The 17,757-nt window shown below is 36.9% G+C and overlaps 1 protein-coding gene across 2 annotated transcripts in view; it reads left to right on the plus strand.

Annotated features, from left to right (window-relative positions):
• Positions 1-1,262: 1,262 nt before the first annotated feature.
• The window catches only part of SUZ12 (SUZ12 polycomb repressive complex 2 subunit), a 46,533-nt gene continuing 30,038 nt past the window's right edge, over positions 1,263-17,757 (plus strand). Inside the window, exons 1-4 of one of the 2 annotated variants that reach the window (XM_037809368.1) lie at positions 1,263-1,754; positions 4,007-4,053; positions 4,138-4,202; positions 10,156-10,224. In XM_037809368.1, the coding sequence (XP_037665296.1) occupies positions 1,478-1,754; positions 4,007-4,053; positions 4,138-4,202; positions 10,156-10,224 (458 nt within the window). In that variant the 5' untranslated portion in view covers positions 1,263-1,477. The remainder of the gene's footprint in view (positions 1,755-4,006; positions 4,054-4,137; positions 4,203-10,155; positions 10,225-17,757) is intronic. The other variant, XM_037809369.1, reaches the window with a different exon arrangement.

The raw sequence follows: 17,757 nt of genomic DNA on the forward strand, positions 1-17,757 counted from the left end.
CTAGAACATGTAAACTCAGAATCGAATCCTAGAGCACAGCCTATCAGGGGAAGGCTCCCTGTAATGGTCCCTAGATTGTATGCTCTTACAGCAGTCACATCTGTTTCTGAGTTGTAATGGTGATCTCTAAATTCTGAGATGCTGAGCTCTTTATGTATAACCTGGTCAGCCCCTGGAACTTCGGGACACCTGAAACTCAAGAGCTAGAGCTTGGCAGCTATGAATGTCAGTATTACCTCATACGCAACAGATAAAAAAGCTGAAAAAGGGTTCAGACTTCAATTAGAGACATGAACAAAATGGACTTGGTTAGGACTAAGGTAAACCAGACTAAAGGGAAAGGATGCTATTGACTGTTTTAAAGCTTCAACTTCTGGATTCAGAGCAAAATGAGTAACTTTTATCTAAGAAATCACCCAGTCTTTCCCTCTGACCACTCCTAGGGTGTCTTGGGTTGGGGTGGGGGGTGTCAAATTATCTAGACTTTGCTTCCATCACGTGGAGAAGTCACAACTTTTCTCAATAACTATCCAGAAGCTTCACAGCACCTACAGAAAATCGTTTTCCTCATTTTTATAGGAAATTCCTACTACAACATAAATCGCTCCGTTTGATGGAGCCCAGTCTCGTGCAGGAGCAACAGCCTCAACCCTCTGGCTGCCCCTAATCCTCTCAAGGGTTTTGCTGGGTAGGATTCGGCCATGGGTGGTTTTAGGCACGTCGTGGCGAGGGGGCAGGGAACGCGACCCCCGCCCTGGGGGCCCCTCGGATGACAAGCGACCCCGACGGTAGGCACACCAGCCCCCCGGCAGGCCCCTTCCTGTGAAGTTAGAGACTCGAGGAGCCGTAATAGATCTCAGTTCATTTAACAGGCGCCTCGCTCCCAGTCCCTCAGAGGCCTGCCTCTCTTCAGGAGTCTTGTACCCCCCTGGGGGCGGCGACTGACGAAGCTAGGAGGGCGAGAAACGGCTCCCTAAACAGCTCGCTGGGTCCCTCTCTCCCCACAATGCACCGGGGCCAGCAGGAAGGCCGCTCCGACCCCTAATTTTCCCGCGAATTCAGTTCAAAGAAGCGGCAGGGCCCGCGATCGGCAGCGCGCACGGGCCAACCAAGCCAGGCCTCTGCGAGAAGCGCCTCCGCGTGACTGACGGGGGAATGCTTGGGCCAACAGGCTGGGCGGCCGGGCGGCGCGCGCTCCCGTCGGCCAATCAGAGCTCCGGGCGGGGAAGTGGGCGGAGCCAGGCCAGGGTAGGGTGAGCGGCCTCCCGAGTGGAGCGGGGCTCTGAGGAGGAGACACTTTTTTTTTCCTCCCTCCTTCCCTCCTCTCCTCCTCCCTTCCCTTCCCCTCTCCTCCCCTCACTCCTCCTTCCCCCCTCGGTCCGCCGGAGCCTGCTGGGGCGAGCGGTTGGTATTGCAGGCGCTTACTCTCCGGGGCCGCCCGGCGGGTAGCTGGCGGGGGGAGGAGGCAGGAACCGCGATGGCGCCTCAGAAGCACGGCGGTGGGGGAGGGGGCGGTTCGGGGCCCAGCGCGGGGTCCGGGGGAGGCAGCTTCGGGGGTTCCGCGGCGGTGGCGGCGGCGACGGCTTCGGGCGGCAAATCCAGCGGCGGGGGCTGTGGAGGCGGCGGCAGTTACTCGGCCTCCTCCTCCTCCTCATCCGCGGCTGCAGCGGCGGGGGCCGCGGTGTTACCGGTGAAGAAGCCGAAAATGGAGCACGTCCAGGCTGACCACGAGCTTTTCCTCCAGGCCTTTGAGAGTGAGTGTGTATGAGGCTTTGAGGGTAGGGATATGTACCTATTTCAGCATTAGGGAGATGGGACACTCTTTCTGAGCCCCCTTTCCTCTCCGGGAGTCGACTTGATTTGGGAGTGGAGGGAGAAATTCAGGGGGGAATATTCTGCCTTCAGAAATTACGGCTTAAGGTGACCCGAAGTCTGGGGCCTTTTGGGAAGGGGGAAGAGGGGGTCCGGGGTAGGTTCTGGACTCTGCGAAGGTTTCCACAAGAGGTTAGGCAGTGGGGCCCCGCGTTACGAGCAGATTTCTTTTAAATGAGATTACGGTTGAATTAAGGATGCAGTCAGATCCCAGGACTAGTTCTTGTTTTCTTTCATGTCTTTCGTACTCTAGAAGTACAGGGGTTTCGGTTGCAGGTTTTGAGGAGCAAAATTAAGCCTGTGAAGAGATCAGTGCAGTAAAACCGACCAAATTGTCATTAGTCTGAAATGCCTTCGCACTAACTTGGTGCTGCATATTAACATGGCACCTTTCTGAGTCTTTAATCCTTTCAAATCTATCAACCCATTTTATGGATACGTAGACTGAGACAGGTAGTGTTTAAACATTTTATGTCTCTGAAGACAACCCCGGGATTCTCCTTGTGCTTGTTTTAATTCCGGAACATTTATGTGGGCAATTTCGGTTTTTAAGGTTTTTTTCCAGGGCGAAACTGTGACTGACTTGGAAAAGGGGAGCCTGGTGCCTGTGAAACAAACAATAGAATTTATTTGCAAAAAATCATGACTGAATAATCTTAACTGGTCTTTAATATCATATCCTGATTGTTTTCCTTCTTACCTTTGGGTAGATGTTATAATTGGGGTGATCTTTAATATAAGTATCTTACAGAAACTTGAATAAACTCGGTTCTATAGCCGAATGGCTTTATTTACAGTTTTACCGTGGCATATGTTAAGGGCATGGTATCAGCTGTGCTTGGAAAGAGGTATTACATTGTTCCTTCATTCTCTCTCATTAGTGTTTCATGAATTCTAATTGGAATTTAATACAAGGAATTTCAGTTTTTATTGAAACGAATATTGAACCTGCTTGAGAGATTGACATTATTTTTGTTTTTATTTAATTTATTTTCAAAAATCTAGAGAGATTAAATGAAAATATGGTGAACTAAAGGGCAGTGATGACAGTAAACCTGTTTGTACCCCTTTCTAAAATTTCACACATTTGAGATTAAACTAATTGAAGACTAAGTGGAAATTTAAAGAATTATTTCTAAATATTATGAGAAGACAAGTCCTCTGATAAAGTTTGAACTGTTTGCTTTCTGATGAGTTCAGCTAGAAGTCAACTGTCATTTCTGGTCACAAACAACTTGATTCTTCTCTAATCTGAGTCTTAGTTTCTGGAAAGTTTAAATGCTTTAATGTAATTACTAATAACAGCTATTCCTATTTAGTTCCTTTTGATACTGCTTTGTTTAAAGAACATGATACTAGTAGTTCATTTGTATACTATGGTATATTAAAATATTTTCATCTATACCCTAAGTCCTTCATAGCAAATTAAATTTTAACTAAACTCAGCATTAAAAAAACTTGGGATCTATTGATTGCTAAAAAGATATGTGGTAACATTTGCATATTGGGGTAATATTTACATTGAGCAAATAGATATGACTTTAATTAGAAATATTCATTGGGAATTGTAGCTACAATCTAATGTCTAAGAAATCTCTTTAATATTGACTAACTTTCAACATACCTGTATTAGCATATCTAGGAAACCATTTCATTCCATTTTGGTTGACTGCTATATACATTTTTTAAATAACCAGTTAAAAAGTTAAAATTTCATCTTGTGTTCAGCATTAAAAATGTAGTTCTTTTGCTGAATTCAGCTGCCTCATTTCATGTACATTTATGGAAGGAGATGGGTTATAAATAAATTAGTTTAATTTAATTGTCACTCTTACATTCTGCACACAGACTAGTTTAAACAACTACCACCTTAGAAATGTCAGGTTTAGAAACAAGATAGTAGAGAATTGTAAATTTACAATCAACATAGATAAATTTTGTGATTGTATGCCATGGATTGTGGATGTATGTTGATCTTAATGTGCATTCTAATTTTTTGGATGTAAATATTTAGTACATAATTTCCATAACAGATGATCGAGTTATATTGGTTATAACATGGTCTGGGTTGGTGTATTTCTTACAAATGATAAGTAAATTTCTGTAATGTTTGGATTTTGTTTCATGTTTCTAGAACCAACGCAGATCTATAGATTTCTTCGAACTCGGAATCTCATAGCAGTAAGTAATCAAGCAAATTAATCAATATATTTTTTGTTAGTTTTCATCTATATTTAATTTTAATATTTTCAACTTTTTTTATAGCCAATATTTTTGCACAGAACTCTTACTTATATGTCTCATCGAAACTCCCGAACAAACATCAAAAGGTACATTTTTTGAATCTTATTTCAAGCTAATCAATGCATGTTAAAGTTTTGTTTTAAAGTACTATTTCTAATAAAGGATTAAATATGAAAGCTGAGGTGAAAGAGTGGTAGAATTAGTCAGAAAGTGATTTTTAATAGTACCAGTTTTGTAAATTCCAGTTTATTAGCAAAGTTTTTTCCTAATAGAAATGCTTTAGTAATGAAGTAAATGATATAAAAAAAATTACTCACGTTTTTACTCTATGCCACCGATTATTTAACAGTTAATTTTTGAATATTTATTGAATGTCGGACAATAATAAGCTCCTGTAATGATAGGTTCACAAAGTCTTATTTTATATCTTAGGTGATGGTTTTACTGAAGGGTAAATACTTTTGAAGTCAGTAGAATGAGTATTCTTGTAAAAACAAGAGGTCTTAATCATCTGGTCTTAGAGTAGAGTCTAGGGGTTTGGGACAGAGCTTATTTTTGCTTTGTGACATTTACCACTTAACCACATGTAATAAAGTGGAGCGCCAAATTCTTGTAATAGATTGGAGATAATGTTTATTGAGGATATCAAGTGATGACATTTAAATATTGGAGGACACTTTCTTTTTTTTTTTTAATTTAATTCAGTTTTATTGAAATACATTCATACACCATACAATCATCCATGATATACAATCCATTGTCCACAGTATGATAACATAGTTATGCGTTCATCACCACAATCTATTTCTGAACGTTTTCCTTACATCAGAAAGAACCAGAACAAGAATAAAAAATAAAAGTGAAAAAAAAACACCCAAATCATCCCCCCATCCCACCCCATTTGTCCTTTAGTTTTTATCCCCATTCCTCCACTCATCCATACACTAGATAAAGGGGGTGTGATCCACAAGGTCTTCACAATCACACTGTCACCCCTTGTAATCTACATTATTCTATAATTGTCTTCAGGAGTCCAGACTGCTGGGTTGGAGTTTGGTAGTTTCAGGTATTTACTTCTAGCTATTCCAATACATTAAAGCCTAAGAGGTGTTATCTATATAGTGCATAAGAATGTCCACCAGAGTGACCTCTTGACTCCATTTGGAATCTCTCAGCCACTGAAACTATTTCGTCTCATTTTGCATCCCCCTTTTGGTCAAGAAGATACTCTCAGTCCCACGATGCCGGGTCCACATTCATCCCCGGGAGTCATACTCTGCGTTGCCAGGGAGATTTACACCCCTGGGAGTCGGGTCCCACGTAGTGGGGAGGGCAGCGAGTTCACCTGTCGAGATGGCTCAGTTAGAGAGAGAGAGGGCCACATTTGAGCAACAAAGAGGTACTCAGGGGGAGACTCTTAGGCACCATTACATACAACCCTAGACTCTTCTTTGTGGTAATGAGCCTCATAAGGGCAAGTCCCATGCTTGAGGGCTCAGCACATCAAACCGCCAGTCCCAATGTTTGTGACAACATACGCTAGGGGATCAGCATCTCAAAGTTTGGAGATAGGCCTTACAATTCAGGGATAGAGTTAACTGCTGTAAGAGCTTACAATCTAGGGACTATTACAATTATTGTGTCCACGTTAGGCTATGTTCTAAGATTCAGTTCTGAGTTTACACATTGTAGTTAGTCCATATTGGTGAGGCATCATCCCTCTCACCATGTTTTCTCCAACACTTTTACTCCTATATATATATATTTTCCTACAATTTTATAGAGTTATATTCACATACCATACATTTATCCACAGTGTACAATCAGTTGTTCATGGTATCATCATAAAGTTGTACGTTTATCACCACAATCAGCATTTGAACATACTGATTACTACAAGAAAAATTGTTTTTTCTTTTTTTTTGCAATAAGAAAAAATGATAAAAAGAAAAATAACATGTCATACAATACAATATACTACTAAGGACAGCAAATAACACCACTACCAAGAATCCCATATTACTCCCCTATATCCCCTTCTCATATACATTTAGCATTGGGGTATTGCCTTTGTTACATTTAATGGAGGTATATTACAATGTTACTGTTGACCATAGACTCGAGTTTGCTTTGATTATGTTTTTTCCTGAATACCATCCCTTTTTCAAATTTCTACATGGTTGACATTCATTTGCTTTCCCACATGCAAAAACATTTTTATATTTGTGTATTTAGTAACAGTCATTGGCCACTCCAGTTTTTGCCACATTATACAGTCCCAGTCTTTATCATCTATCTTTACCTCTGGTGTCATACATTCTCCTATCCCACCTCTTTCAGCTTTACTCACAGACATCTTTGTTCAGTGTACTTACAATACCGTGCTACCATCACACAGTATTATCCTATCTATTTCTGGATCTATGCAATCAATCCTAAACTTTCTGTAGTCCTTCAGCGTCAAATGGCTGATCTCTGCCCTCTTTCTATCTCCTGGTCGCCTGTGTTGTCAGCTTTTAACTCCCAAAGTTTGTTCATTAATGTCTGTTCATATTAGTGAGACCATACAGAATCTGTCCTTTTGTTTCTGGCTAACTTCACTCAACATAATGGAGGACACTTTCTTTTAAGCAGTCAGTTTTGATATTATAGTCTTGAGTTAGAAAAACCATTAAGCTATCTGAATAGACTTTGAAACTAAACTCCTTTGAAGACTCTTATTGCTAAGTAAGTACCACTTTTTCTGTAGCTAGACATAGATGAGCTTTGTGGTTGTATCTAGGTATATTTTCAAGGATTGGTATTTTAAAACTATGTGTATTCGGCATTCTTTCTGAATCTGAAAAAGGTATTGCATTTAATAGGTGAAACTTGCCAAGTACCTGAATAAGTAGGAAAGAAGTAATGAATTAGGCAACGGAATTAGATTTGTCAGCTCTACCTGTGTACTCCATTATTTTGTCTATGTTGGGGCACAGCAATTTTTTTCTGTAAAGGACCAGATAATAAATATTTTAGACTTTGTGGGCCAGAAGGGAATATTGGAGATATTATGCAGCTGCTTCTATAAAAAGTGAGCAAACAAAAATTCACAAATTTTTATTGATGAAATTAGAAGGATTATAATTGGGTACAACTATATATAATAAAGGCCACTGGTAAGGGTGGAAGTTTTTTTTCTTTTTTTTTTGGTAAGTGTGGGACAGAGATAATGTTTTATTTAATTGGGTTCAGAGATTGTGTTCCCTGTCATCAAATTGATTGCAAATGTTTATCTGTAAAAATCATTCTTACCTATGGGTTATACAAAAACAGTTGGTAAGCCAGATTTGTCCCACAGGCCATAGTTTGCTGACTCCTATTCTATAGAACTAGAAGAATTTGATTAAGTAGTAGTAAACTTGTTTCTTTGATTTAACAGTTTTTAATATGGAAGATCAGTTGATCTGTATATAGGATGCTGTCTGATTTCAATCTTAAAAGTGATTAAGTTATTTAAAAATAAGTTTTAATTAATCCATAACTGGATAAAAAATACACATTTAAATCTTAAATTCATTTTTCTGTCATATTTATTAGACTATTTGAATATTTCATTGTGGGGTATATTTCTGTTGTCTGCCAATGGGTAGTGGCAATTTAAAAAGCTTAGTAGTAGAAGCTGATTTTCTTACTTATTATCCTTTGGTTGAAAAAATGACTTTGTGGAGTTTTGAAGCAGTTTGCCAGCCAAGAAATATATAAATACTGCTTAGTTTATTTCCATACAAAAGTGCATAGTAATCACTTAATTGTCCTGTTATATGCCTGGCCTATACAAGATAAGACTAATTTTTAACAAATTATTCCACAACAAGTATTTTCAAATTAGGTGCTGCCTTTTCAAAGTATTTGGTGACTTTGGAAGGTGGCATTTACCCAGTGATTGTGGTCTTTGTTTAAAATGTTTTTGGAACTCCTTTTATAAAATTGCCTTCAGTACTGTACCATGCCCAAAATGTTTTTGGAATTCTTTTTTCAGTTTTAGAACAGTATAATATTCATTGTTGGAATAAGCATGTCCCTTTGAAATCATACACTCAGTTGTACATACTCTGGTATATTTGTTAAACTGGCTTTGTACTTCAGTCTCACTTCATTCAAATTCTGTAGGCTCATACTATATTGACAATAGAAATATAGGTGAAGAGAAGGGCAACTTTTATTGAATCCATTTTACTATATTTTTGTGAGCTGTTTTTGAACCTTCTGCAGAAGATTTCCTGAAATCGCTTGAATTTTAAAAATAGTCTCCTTTCTGGTGAATACTATTTCTCCTTTCTGGTGAATACTGCTGATGATAACTATTTCCCTTGTTAAATCTCAGAGTAGCAGTACATTTCTAGAGAAAAGAAATAACTTGGTGTTGAGGAGAGGCTATTTTTGTGTAGTTGCTTATGTGGTTGGTTTGTTTTGTTTCTTCCTAAGGAAGGCTGGGTTGCCTTTATGATCTTATCTGTTTTTAATGGTTGTTAATTATTCAGTTCTCCTATGCACTTCTATGCACAACTTTTTAATAATAGGGATTTATAGTCTTGCCTTTCTTCCTTCTTAATCATTACTTAAAGATAAACATGTTATTCTTAAAAGATTCTAGTAACTTCACAGACCCCCTTAAAAGGACCTTTCATATTTATACTGTAAAGTTCATCGTAATTAGCCTAGAAGAGTCCTGCATTTTTCTTCTTTCTTCTCTCTTATCTGTGGAGATTGAAAATGTATTGCCATCCTTCCTAAAGTAGTTCTTACTTTGCTCTATTGGATGAAATTTTAATATTGAAGTTTTCAGTAACTCTAAAGGTACAGAGAGAAGCCTGTTTTTTTTGTAAGACTATTCATCTAAAACATAGATTATATCGATTCTGCTCTTCCTATTGGTATTTTACTGTGGTTTATTTACATTAACATTTCTCTGCTGACAATTTTTTACTGTAGTAGTTGAGTAATTGTTTTTGAGGAATGAGCATAATGGTAATTTCTGGTATCTGCATTTAAGCTTTGTAAAGTAATAAATTCATGTGGAATAAATTAAGTTTTTAAATTCCTAAATTTGAAGAGAACATGTTAGTATAAAGAGAAACATTTATTTCTGATAACAAATTATATCAGGGTCTAGATTTTTGCCCTCTATCTCTAGGACATACAGTAGACCACTTTTAGAAGCAAAATGAGGCTTGCTTTAGAATCCATTCATTTTTTAATTATTTTGGGAGGCTACTTTTAATTTCAGTTTCTATTTTGTGGAAAATTTTACTTTTTTTTCTTAAACTTGTCACGTTAAATGCTAATAATTTTATTATTATTTTATGACCATGTCCCCTAAACTTCCAAGTCTTTTCATGATGGTGACAGCCATTTCTTTAATATGACATTAGGCTTTGTTAATAATTTTTTTGAGGTTGTCTTGTGAGCTTCTGATATGTTTTGTAGAATATCCATTCTTATGTGATGGTTCTAATACATGTTTGTCAGGTTGCTTATAGAAATATGAATGTTTCAGGACAAATTTGCATTTGTTTGGCTTTGTTCAACAGATGCTTTGAATACCTACCAAGCATAATGTTCTATGCCAAACACTCCTTGTTTTTTTTTGTTGTTGTTGTTTGTTTGTTTGTTTGATTAAGAAAAGCAGTATCTGGCCTTCAGGAGCTTATAATCCAGTAAGAAAAATAAAATATTTAAACATGTTTCTTATGCAGGGAACTGAATGTCAAAATGTAAACCAAGTGGTATGGGTAAGGAGAAGTCATCTGGGTTGGAAATAATTACAAAAGGTTTTATGGAAAAGTTAGCATTTCAGATGGGCCTTGAAAGTTTAGCTGCTGTAGTATAACATACACTTTCTTAAAAGTACTCATTGCTGTGGCTAACAATCCGTAATATATCTCACTAAAAATCAAAATCAGATTTCCATCTTGCTTTATTATAGTTTAAATAAAGTATAATTTGTTTGTTTTTCCCAGTTGAGAAGTGATTATTTTGTTTATCTGTTTCTTCCAGGAAAACATTTAAAGTTGATGATATGTTATCAAAAGTAGAGAAAATGAAAGGAGAGCAAGAATCTCATAGGTAAGATAACCTATCAGTTTACATTAAGTGATAAACTTGAGGAAAGAGGAAAAATGGTAGTGATCATTTCCCTAGTGATCACCTTGATGTCATAAGGAGTTAGAAGGAAACTTAGAGGTCAGTTGGTCCAAATTCATACACAAATCAGGAATTCCTTCTACAGCATCACTGGCAGAGAGTCTTGAAGCCTCAGCTTGAAGCCTCCAATGTTGGGTAACTCGCTGTTTTGTAAGGCGGTTTTCATTATTGTTTATCTCTATTACCAGTTTTTTGCATTTTGACTCATAGTCACTCTTTATAACTTCTGCAGTCAGTCTTAATCCTACAACCTCATCTAAGGAGGAAAGGAGACTCAGCTATGTGCTAGGTGTTGTCATAGGTGCTTCACTGCATCACATCTCTTCTAAGTAGTCATCCTTAAATGTGAAAGAAGCTCTCTTTTATCAGTCTTGTCCCTTCCCTCATTTGAATCTTTGAAGCAAGGTGTTCCCAACTTTTATATTTGAAGAATGTTTCCTTACATGTTAATCTTAGAAACTTGACCCTTTTGGACAGAATCTCCTTAATACCTGTTTTCAAATGTGATACCCAAAACTAATTCCTAAGTTTTCTGACTAGCCAAATGTCTGCCTACTCTAGACACTATGTTTCCATTTATTTTTTGATATGTATACTAAAGAAAGTTGAATGGTATTCTAAAGGAAAAACAGGAGCTTGGGTGGTATTTGTTCATTCATTGACTACTTTTATGAAAAATACAGAACCCAAAATACTAGATTTTTTAAAATGGAGTTGGAAAATTTGCCAAAATGTATTTTTCTTTCTCTTGAAGCTTTTAAACAGGTTCCCAGTTTTGATTAGGATATATACTGGTCTAATACTGTCTCGTTTATGGTTTCTGATTGTTTTAGTGACTTTGTGACTTTTAGTGAAACATCACTTTTGCAGTCCTTATAATTTAAGTTTGGCTTTTGCATTAGGGGATTTTGTCATTTGAATTGGAAGATCTCACTTCTTATTTTCTATCTTGCAATCTTGTAAGACCAAAGTGTAATTTGTATTTCTATGTCTAGGTGGTTCCCACCTTATAAGTAAGCTGTGTTACTTCATTTTAGAAGCTGAGATCCCAAATCTTTATCTAGTCTTATCTATTACTGCCCAAGAAGAACCTTACAAGATATGACTGAGAATACCCTCAGTGGATATACACTCTATTCTTTGGTTGAATTTCTATTTCAGATTCTTGTCTGGTCACCTATCCTAAACAGAGCTCATGGGACCCTCAGAACTTTTTACTAAAGGTATAGACTATAAAGAGAGCCAGATCTGACTATCCTGCTTCTTTTCTACTGACCATCTTACCAGTTTGCCCTCCAGGACATTCCAGGTCCAAATGAGAACAATGAATGAAGCAAAAAGAAAAAGAAACGTTTCACTCTGTTTTTCATCTTCCTTAACACGGTTCTACTAAACCCTACTACTATCTCATTGTGACATTGGCTTTGATAATTTTATAGAGCTTTTTTCGTATAGTATATGTTGTGAGAGAAATAGGTTATACCAATTTCTATACCAATTGGCTGTAGAAATAGTCAATTCCTTCTGGATAATTACTCCCCCGGTATATTTTGTTCCTTTAATCCAGTGCCATCAGCCAGGCTAGTACTAGTGTTGTTAAACAACTCACAGAAACATCAGAGGGCTATGCAAAATTCCTTCTGGTAATTTTAGAAGGCAACTTTTTCAATCCTTAGGGTCCACCTGGAACTAGTGAGTTGGCCATTTCAAGCCTGCAAGATCTTTTGTGGATATCTCAGTGTTGCTCCCAGAGGCACTAAAATGAGTTGAGAAATTGGTTCATTTTAGGTTTACCCCAAGACTCTATATTATTAAGATACTTCAGTATATTTCTCATCCCAAATTAGGCATAATCATATTCTACTAAACATATCACACAGGGTTGTAAGTACCCTAGACACAATATATATATTGCCAGTGGTATAAAACTTTGCATGTAAAATCTATTAAGTTCTTTCTTAAGAGAGTAAAAAGTAAATCTTTGTTGTTCCAACAAATTAACCAGTAGACAATTAAAATCTTAAGTCATATACAAAGGTATCACTTTTCCTACATTCTTATTCTGTGTCATCTCAGACATAGGGATCTCACTCAGTTTCATTGGAACCTGGATCTGTTCAACAGCTGTATTCTGAGAGTCTTCTACTATAATTCATGTTCTTTCAGCACTTCCAAAGTTGTAGTATCGCAGCTCCCGAGCCCAATGTATTTCTTTCCTCAGAGTTCTGGGGAATACCTAGATAGACAGAAATAGCACAGTGTTACACCCTAAAAATTAGAACAACTGAATGTCAGAAATAATTACAACATTTTTAGTGACTACAAACTAAGCCAAATTCATAATATTATCCTGTGCAAAAGAAGTTGGTATTCTAGGATCTTTTATGTATTTTATAATCTAGGTCTGCAGTTGTTTTACTAGTCACAAATAATTGTAGGAAATTAGGGGAAGGAACTGATAGGAAAAATGAGACAGTTCATGAGTTTTTATTTCCCTAAGATAAGATGATTTATGACCATAATTGTCATTTGTAACTTTAAAGTCAAGAATAAAACCTATCATCTATGCACATTGTTTCTTTTCTTGAAGAGTGGCTTCTGAAAGTTCCAAAGCAGTTAGCAAATTTTGGAAATGTATAGTGATAGCACCACTTGTCCCAGATTTTTCCTGATATCTGTCCTTGCCTTTTTGGTGTGATTATATGTATTTAAAACATCTTTATTTTCTTTCTAGAATGTCTGATATAATGCCTTAAATCCTTTCAAATTCTTGTTCCCGGTATTCCGTTTTGAATTTATTGTGCATTCTGTCCGAGGACTATGACTTATAAAATAAATCTCTTGCCTTTCTGTAGCTTTTCAACCTAACAGTATCCCAAGGGTTTCTTGTGCTATCAATTCTACCAATTTTAGAATTCTCTAGTCATAACTCCTGACTTCTTAGTGTATCTCCACTGGTTGAAATGCATCATGAAAAGCTTTCCAAATTGGGAGTTGCCTCTCAATACCTAAACCAGAACTCTTGTTAGGGATATTTCAAGCCTGTGTTCTTAGCTGGTTGACGGGGCAAAGTACCTTGCGTGATATCCCCCCTACATTATAAATATCTTTTGTGCAATACAAGATCTGGATCTGTTTTTTTTTTGGGGGGGGGGCTGGGGGTGGGTGGGTGGGGTGGTGGGGGTTGGGGGGTGATATTCCCATTTTTCTGGTTTACCATGTCCCAGGCACTATACCAAGCCCTAGGATATATAATAGTGGGCAAACCAGATGAAGACTCTGCCTTCATAAAGCTTAGTTTTAGGTTGAGAAAGACATGATCATATAATTATAAAATAAGTGCTGTGAAAGAAAAGTATAGGGAAACTATGAGTGTTTATAAAGCAGAGCTAGCTCTTATTTGAGGCATTGTATTTGGGAATAGGGATAGGTCAGGGAAAGCTGAGATCTGAAAAATGAATATAGGAATAAAATGGTGTGAGCAGGCTGATAGTTCTAGGTAAAGAAAAGATATTGTCATTTGAGGGACTCAAAAGAGGCCAGCGTAGCTAAAGAGAGATTCTGGGAAGAGTGTCATGGGATGAGGCTGGAGCAGAAGACACGGCTGGATTATGCAGGGCCTTGTAGACTGTTAAAGGATATTAGTCTTTATCCTAAGAAAGCCATTAAATTATTTTAAGTAGAAGTATTACATTAATGGTGTTTCCCTGTCCTCCTACTTTTGTAGACTCAGCTGCATTCTTTTAAACTATAGGCTGCTTGTTAAGTTGGTCATATGTCTTTTCTACCATTAGTAAGATCTGATTGTCGTCCCCTCTTTTCTCTTTTTCATCTATCCAGTTTTGAATGTAAGTTTTGAAGTTATTTTCCAACTGGTATCTTGTGTTTAGTTCTTTTCTCAGAACCTGGGCCATAAACTTCTTTTTAAAAACCTGTTCCTGAAGCTGCCTCATCAGTTGCCACTTAATATATCTGATCTTTAAGATCAGGGTGTTCAAGAACAATTTTTTTTGGAAATTTCCTTTTTAGGTAATTTGGATTTGTAATAATTCCTTTGTTTCCTCTACCATACTTCTGGAAGGTGATTCATTTATATGTAATGGACACCCCTCCCCCTTCATCTTTATCTTCTCACTACAAAGTGTCCGCATCCCTGTGTCTGAGTTCCATGTGGAGTCCCTGGATTCTACAATAATGGGCTTCATGTAGTCACTGATTCTTCAGCTTTATATATCAGAAGATAAAACATATAAGAAAAGTTGGGTAGTTAACATCTACTATTGTAGATGCCAAATAGCTTATCATTAAACTTGTCCTGTTTTGAGATAATAAAGTCATGACCCTAGAAATAAAACCTTATACCTGCTATAAATGAAAATAATGTGTACAAATTAGAGGCAGTGCTCTTAGTCTCTTTCCATCAGGAAAACTATGGTACCTCTTTGGAATCTGTTTATTCTTAAAATTTGAGGTTCCTACATGAATCTTGTTCTAAAATGTTAGCCACAAATTTACTCAACCTCACTCTGCTTCTAAATTGATGTTTGTGCTTGGAATCTCAAAATTTCAAATTCCTCATCTAGTTTCCTATTGCCATTATTACTTGCTTCCTAAGAACACAGGAACAGGGAACACATCAGGTAGATGAACCAAATCTTTATCTGATAACCTGGTCATCTGAGGTGGATTCTGGCAGCCTCAACTGGGCCTGACCAGTCTTACTGGGTTTTTTTTTTTTCCTTCCTTTGTCTGATGCAGTTAACCAATTAAGATGTGGACACAGTAGTCAAAAAAGAAGGAAGAAGGTGAATCAGGAAGGGAAAGAAAATGTTACCCATTTTCTTTGGTTGAAGCCACCTATAGAAGGGATCAGTTAGGCCTCATTATTACCCTTTATTCTAAGTACATATCAGAATGTTTACTTTTAGGTGGGAGTGGTGATTTGTGCATAGCAAACCACGTTCCCAAAGTTACCTTTTTTTTTTTTTCCGAAGTTAATTTTTTAGTTGATTAATTGAAATTTGGAATTCCTTTTCTCAAAGAAACAGTGACAACTGGGTATGTAGGATATCCCACAATGTGCCATTTAAACCAGTCTGTCTCAAACCATCTGTGGTGAAGGACCATGTTGTGTTTGTTTTTAATTTCCATTCTTTTGTAGATTGATATTTTTGAAAAATATACTGATTGCACTATTGGATGTGTGACACTTAAATCGTTATAAAAGTTTCTGAAGTCTTATTCTTAATTTCCTATCTTGTGAATGTAAACAGTTTGCCTAATGACGTTGATCTACAGACCGCATTTTGAGTAACTGATTTAATGTTTTCTGGGATAGATAATGTTTCTGGCATTTCAAAGTTGGAATTTAGAATCAAGTTTCCCATAAAAACACTGTAAATAATATTACAACTACAGTTTAATGGGCCATGATCCCTGACCTTAAAAAGCTTATTACTCTGGGTGGATAAGAAAAACATTTGTTGTGCCTTTTTTGGTAAGACGTGATTAGGTGCTAGGGACACCAATATAATAGATAGTCTCAGTTCAGTGTGGGTTTATATCTCAGTTGTCAACAGACTATGTGTATGAAAAAATTGTGACAAGTGGTAAATAACAAGGGCTTATAAAGAAGTGATCATTAATCTCTGGGATGGTTGGGGGTGGGGTCTTTGTAGAAGAGGGAGAGAGTACTTTGCTGCATACTTTATTATTTTATGCAAGCGTCACAATCTTGAGAGCGGTTGTATCCTCATATTATAGATACAAGGTCACAGCTAATGACCAAAGCCAGAATTCAAACCCAGGTTTTCTGTCGGTATTTTACCATGCTTTTTCTCTGTGGAAGCCTTTAGTGGAGAAAAGAAGTGGGCGCCATACCATGGAAAGCATATAAGCTAGCCAAAACATTTGGCAGTGGGGACTTGTTTTAAGAAAATGTGACCTTAGTATGTAGGTTTAATTGAAGCAACTGTGAATAGGATAGATTGATGGTGACTAAAAGGTTATCTTCTAACCTGTGGGAATTGTAGAATATTCCTCTTTGACTTTCAGTTATGCTTTGGATTTTAGCTAATTCTGCTAAACATAAGTAAAGTGACAGTTTCAGAAGTGTTTTCATAGGAAAATGCTATCTTTTTATTAAAATGGCATGTAGATTTTTCAGATAGCTGATATGCTTTTTAAAAATCAACTCTGAGTAAAATTAATTAATAATTATTAATTAATAAATAATATACCTGTCTTAAGTATATAGTTTGAGTTTTGATAAATGTATGTACTTGGGTAACTATTAGCATCAAGATATATAACATTTCCATCAACTTGAAAAATTCCTTTGTATTCAGTCCCCCTAATGTACTATAAATTGGGGCATGATTTATGTAGTTAAATTCACGTATTTTGGCATAGAGTTCTGAGTTTTAAGAAACTCATACAGTCAGGTAACCACCACAACAATCAAGATAAAGAATTCCAAATTTCCATCATGTCCCTTTTATAGTCAGCTCTTCCCCCTCTCCCCCAACTCCTACTTGGGATGTGCTTTTAAAGCACATACTGGAAAGTGAGTAATGTAAAATTATTATTATATATAAATTTCCTGTTTTCAGTAATCCCATTGTTTAATATTCTTATTTTTGTTGATTTTTAAGTTATGGTTGTTATTCTTAGTTTTCCCCTCATATTTATGCTTTCTAATTTTGCTTCAACCCTTTTACTGCTCTATTTTTGTCCTTGACTGATATCCTAGTATACTAAGTACTGTTCTAGAAATGCCCTTCACTACTCCCAACCTGTAGGCTTTTAGCAGACAGTTCCATGGCTTACTTCACTAAGAAGATAGAGACATCCCTGTATCTTCCTTTGAAATATCTCACTCGCTACCTCTTAGTTCTCTTATGTTAGAAAAAGAGGAGTCCTGGGCAAAGTTACAAGACCAAACTGTTTATAATATACCCTCATTTCTAGGCATTTCTTGCTCCTTAACGCTCTTGCCTAAATATCTTTCTATGACTCTTCCCCTCTCTGATTATAAAAATGCCTAAATTGTCACTTTCATTTGAAAAGAAACACAAATATTCACCCTTTATTATCCTTATTGCCCTTTAACCTCTATTTCCTTCTTCTCACTAGTAAATTTCTTGAGTAAGCGGTTCATTGAGTAATGCTTCCATTTCCCCACAATCTGTTCTCTGTAGAGCTCTCTGTAATCTGGTATCTGACTGTCTCATACCACAGAAACTATGCTCTAGAAAGTTAAGAAAGACTCCAGATCAAATATATTGTTCTCTTTTGAAGCTTAAAGGTACTAAAAAAGCCTGTTGATATTGATGTTTCTGTTTAGTTTATTCCATCTTAATAGCTTTTCTGGTGTCTGTAGCTATATTTCAAAACAAAAGGATCATATAGTTCGTGCTTACCTTTTCCTTTCCCATTGCTTCTAACATTGAAAGT

This window comes from Choloepus didactylus, chromosome 18, assembly GCF_015220235.1.
Source record: "Choloepus didactylus isolate mChoDid1 chromosome 18, mChoDid1.pri, whole genome shotgun sequence".
Taxonomy (NCBI): domain Eukaryota; kingdom Metazoa; phylum Chordata; class Mammalia; order Pilosa; family Megalonychidae; genus Choloepus; species Choloepus didactylus.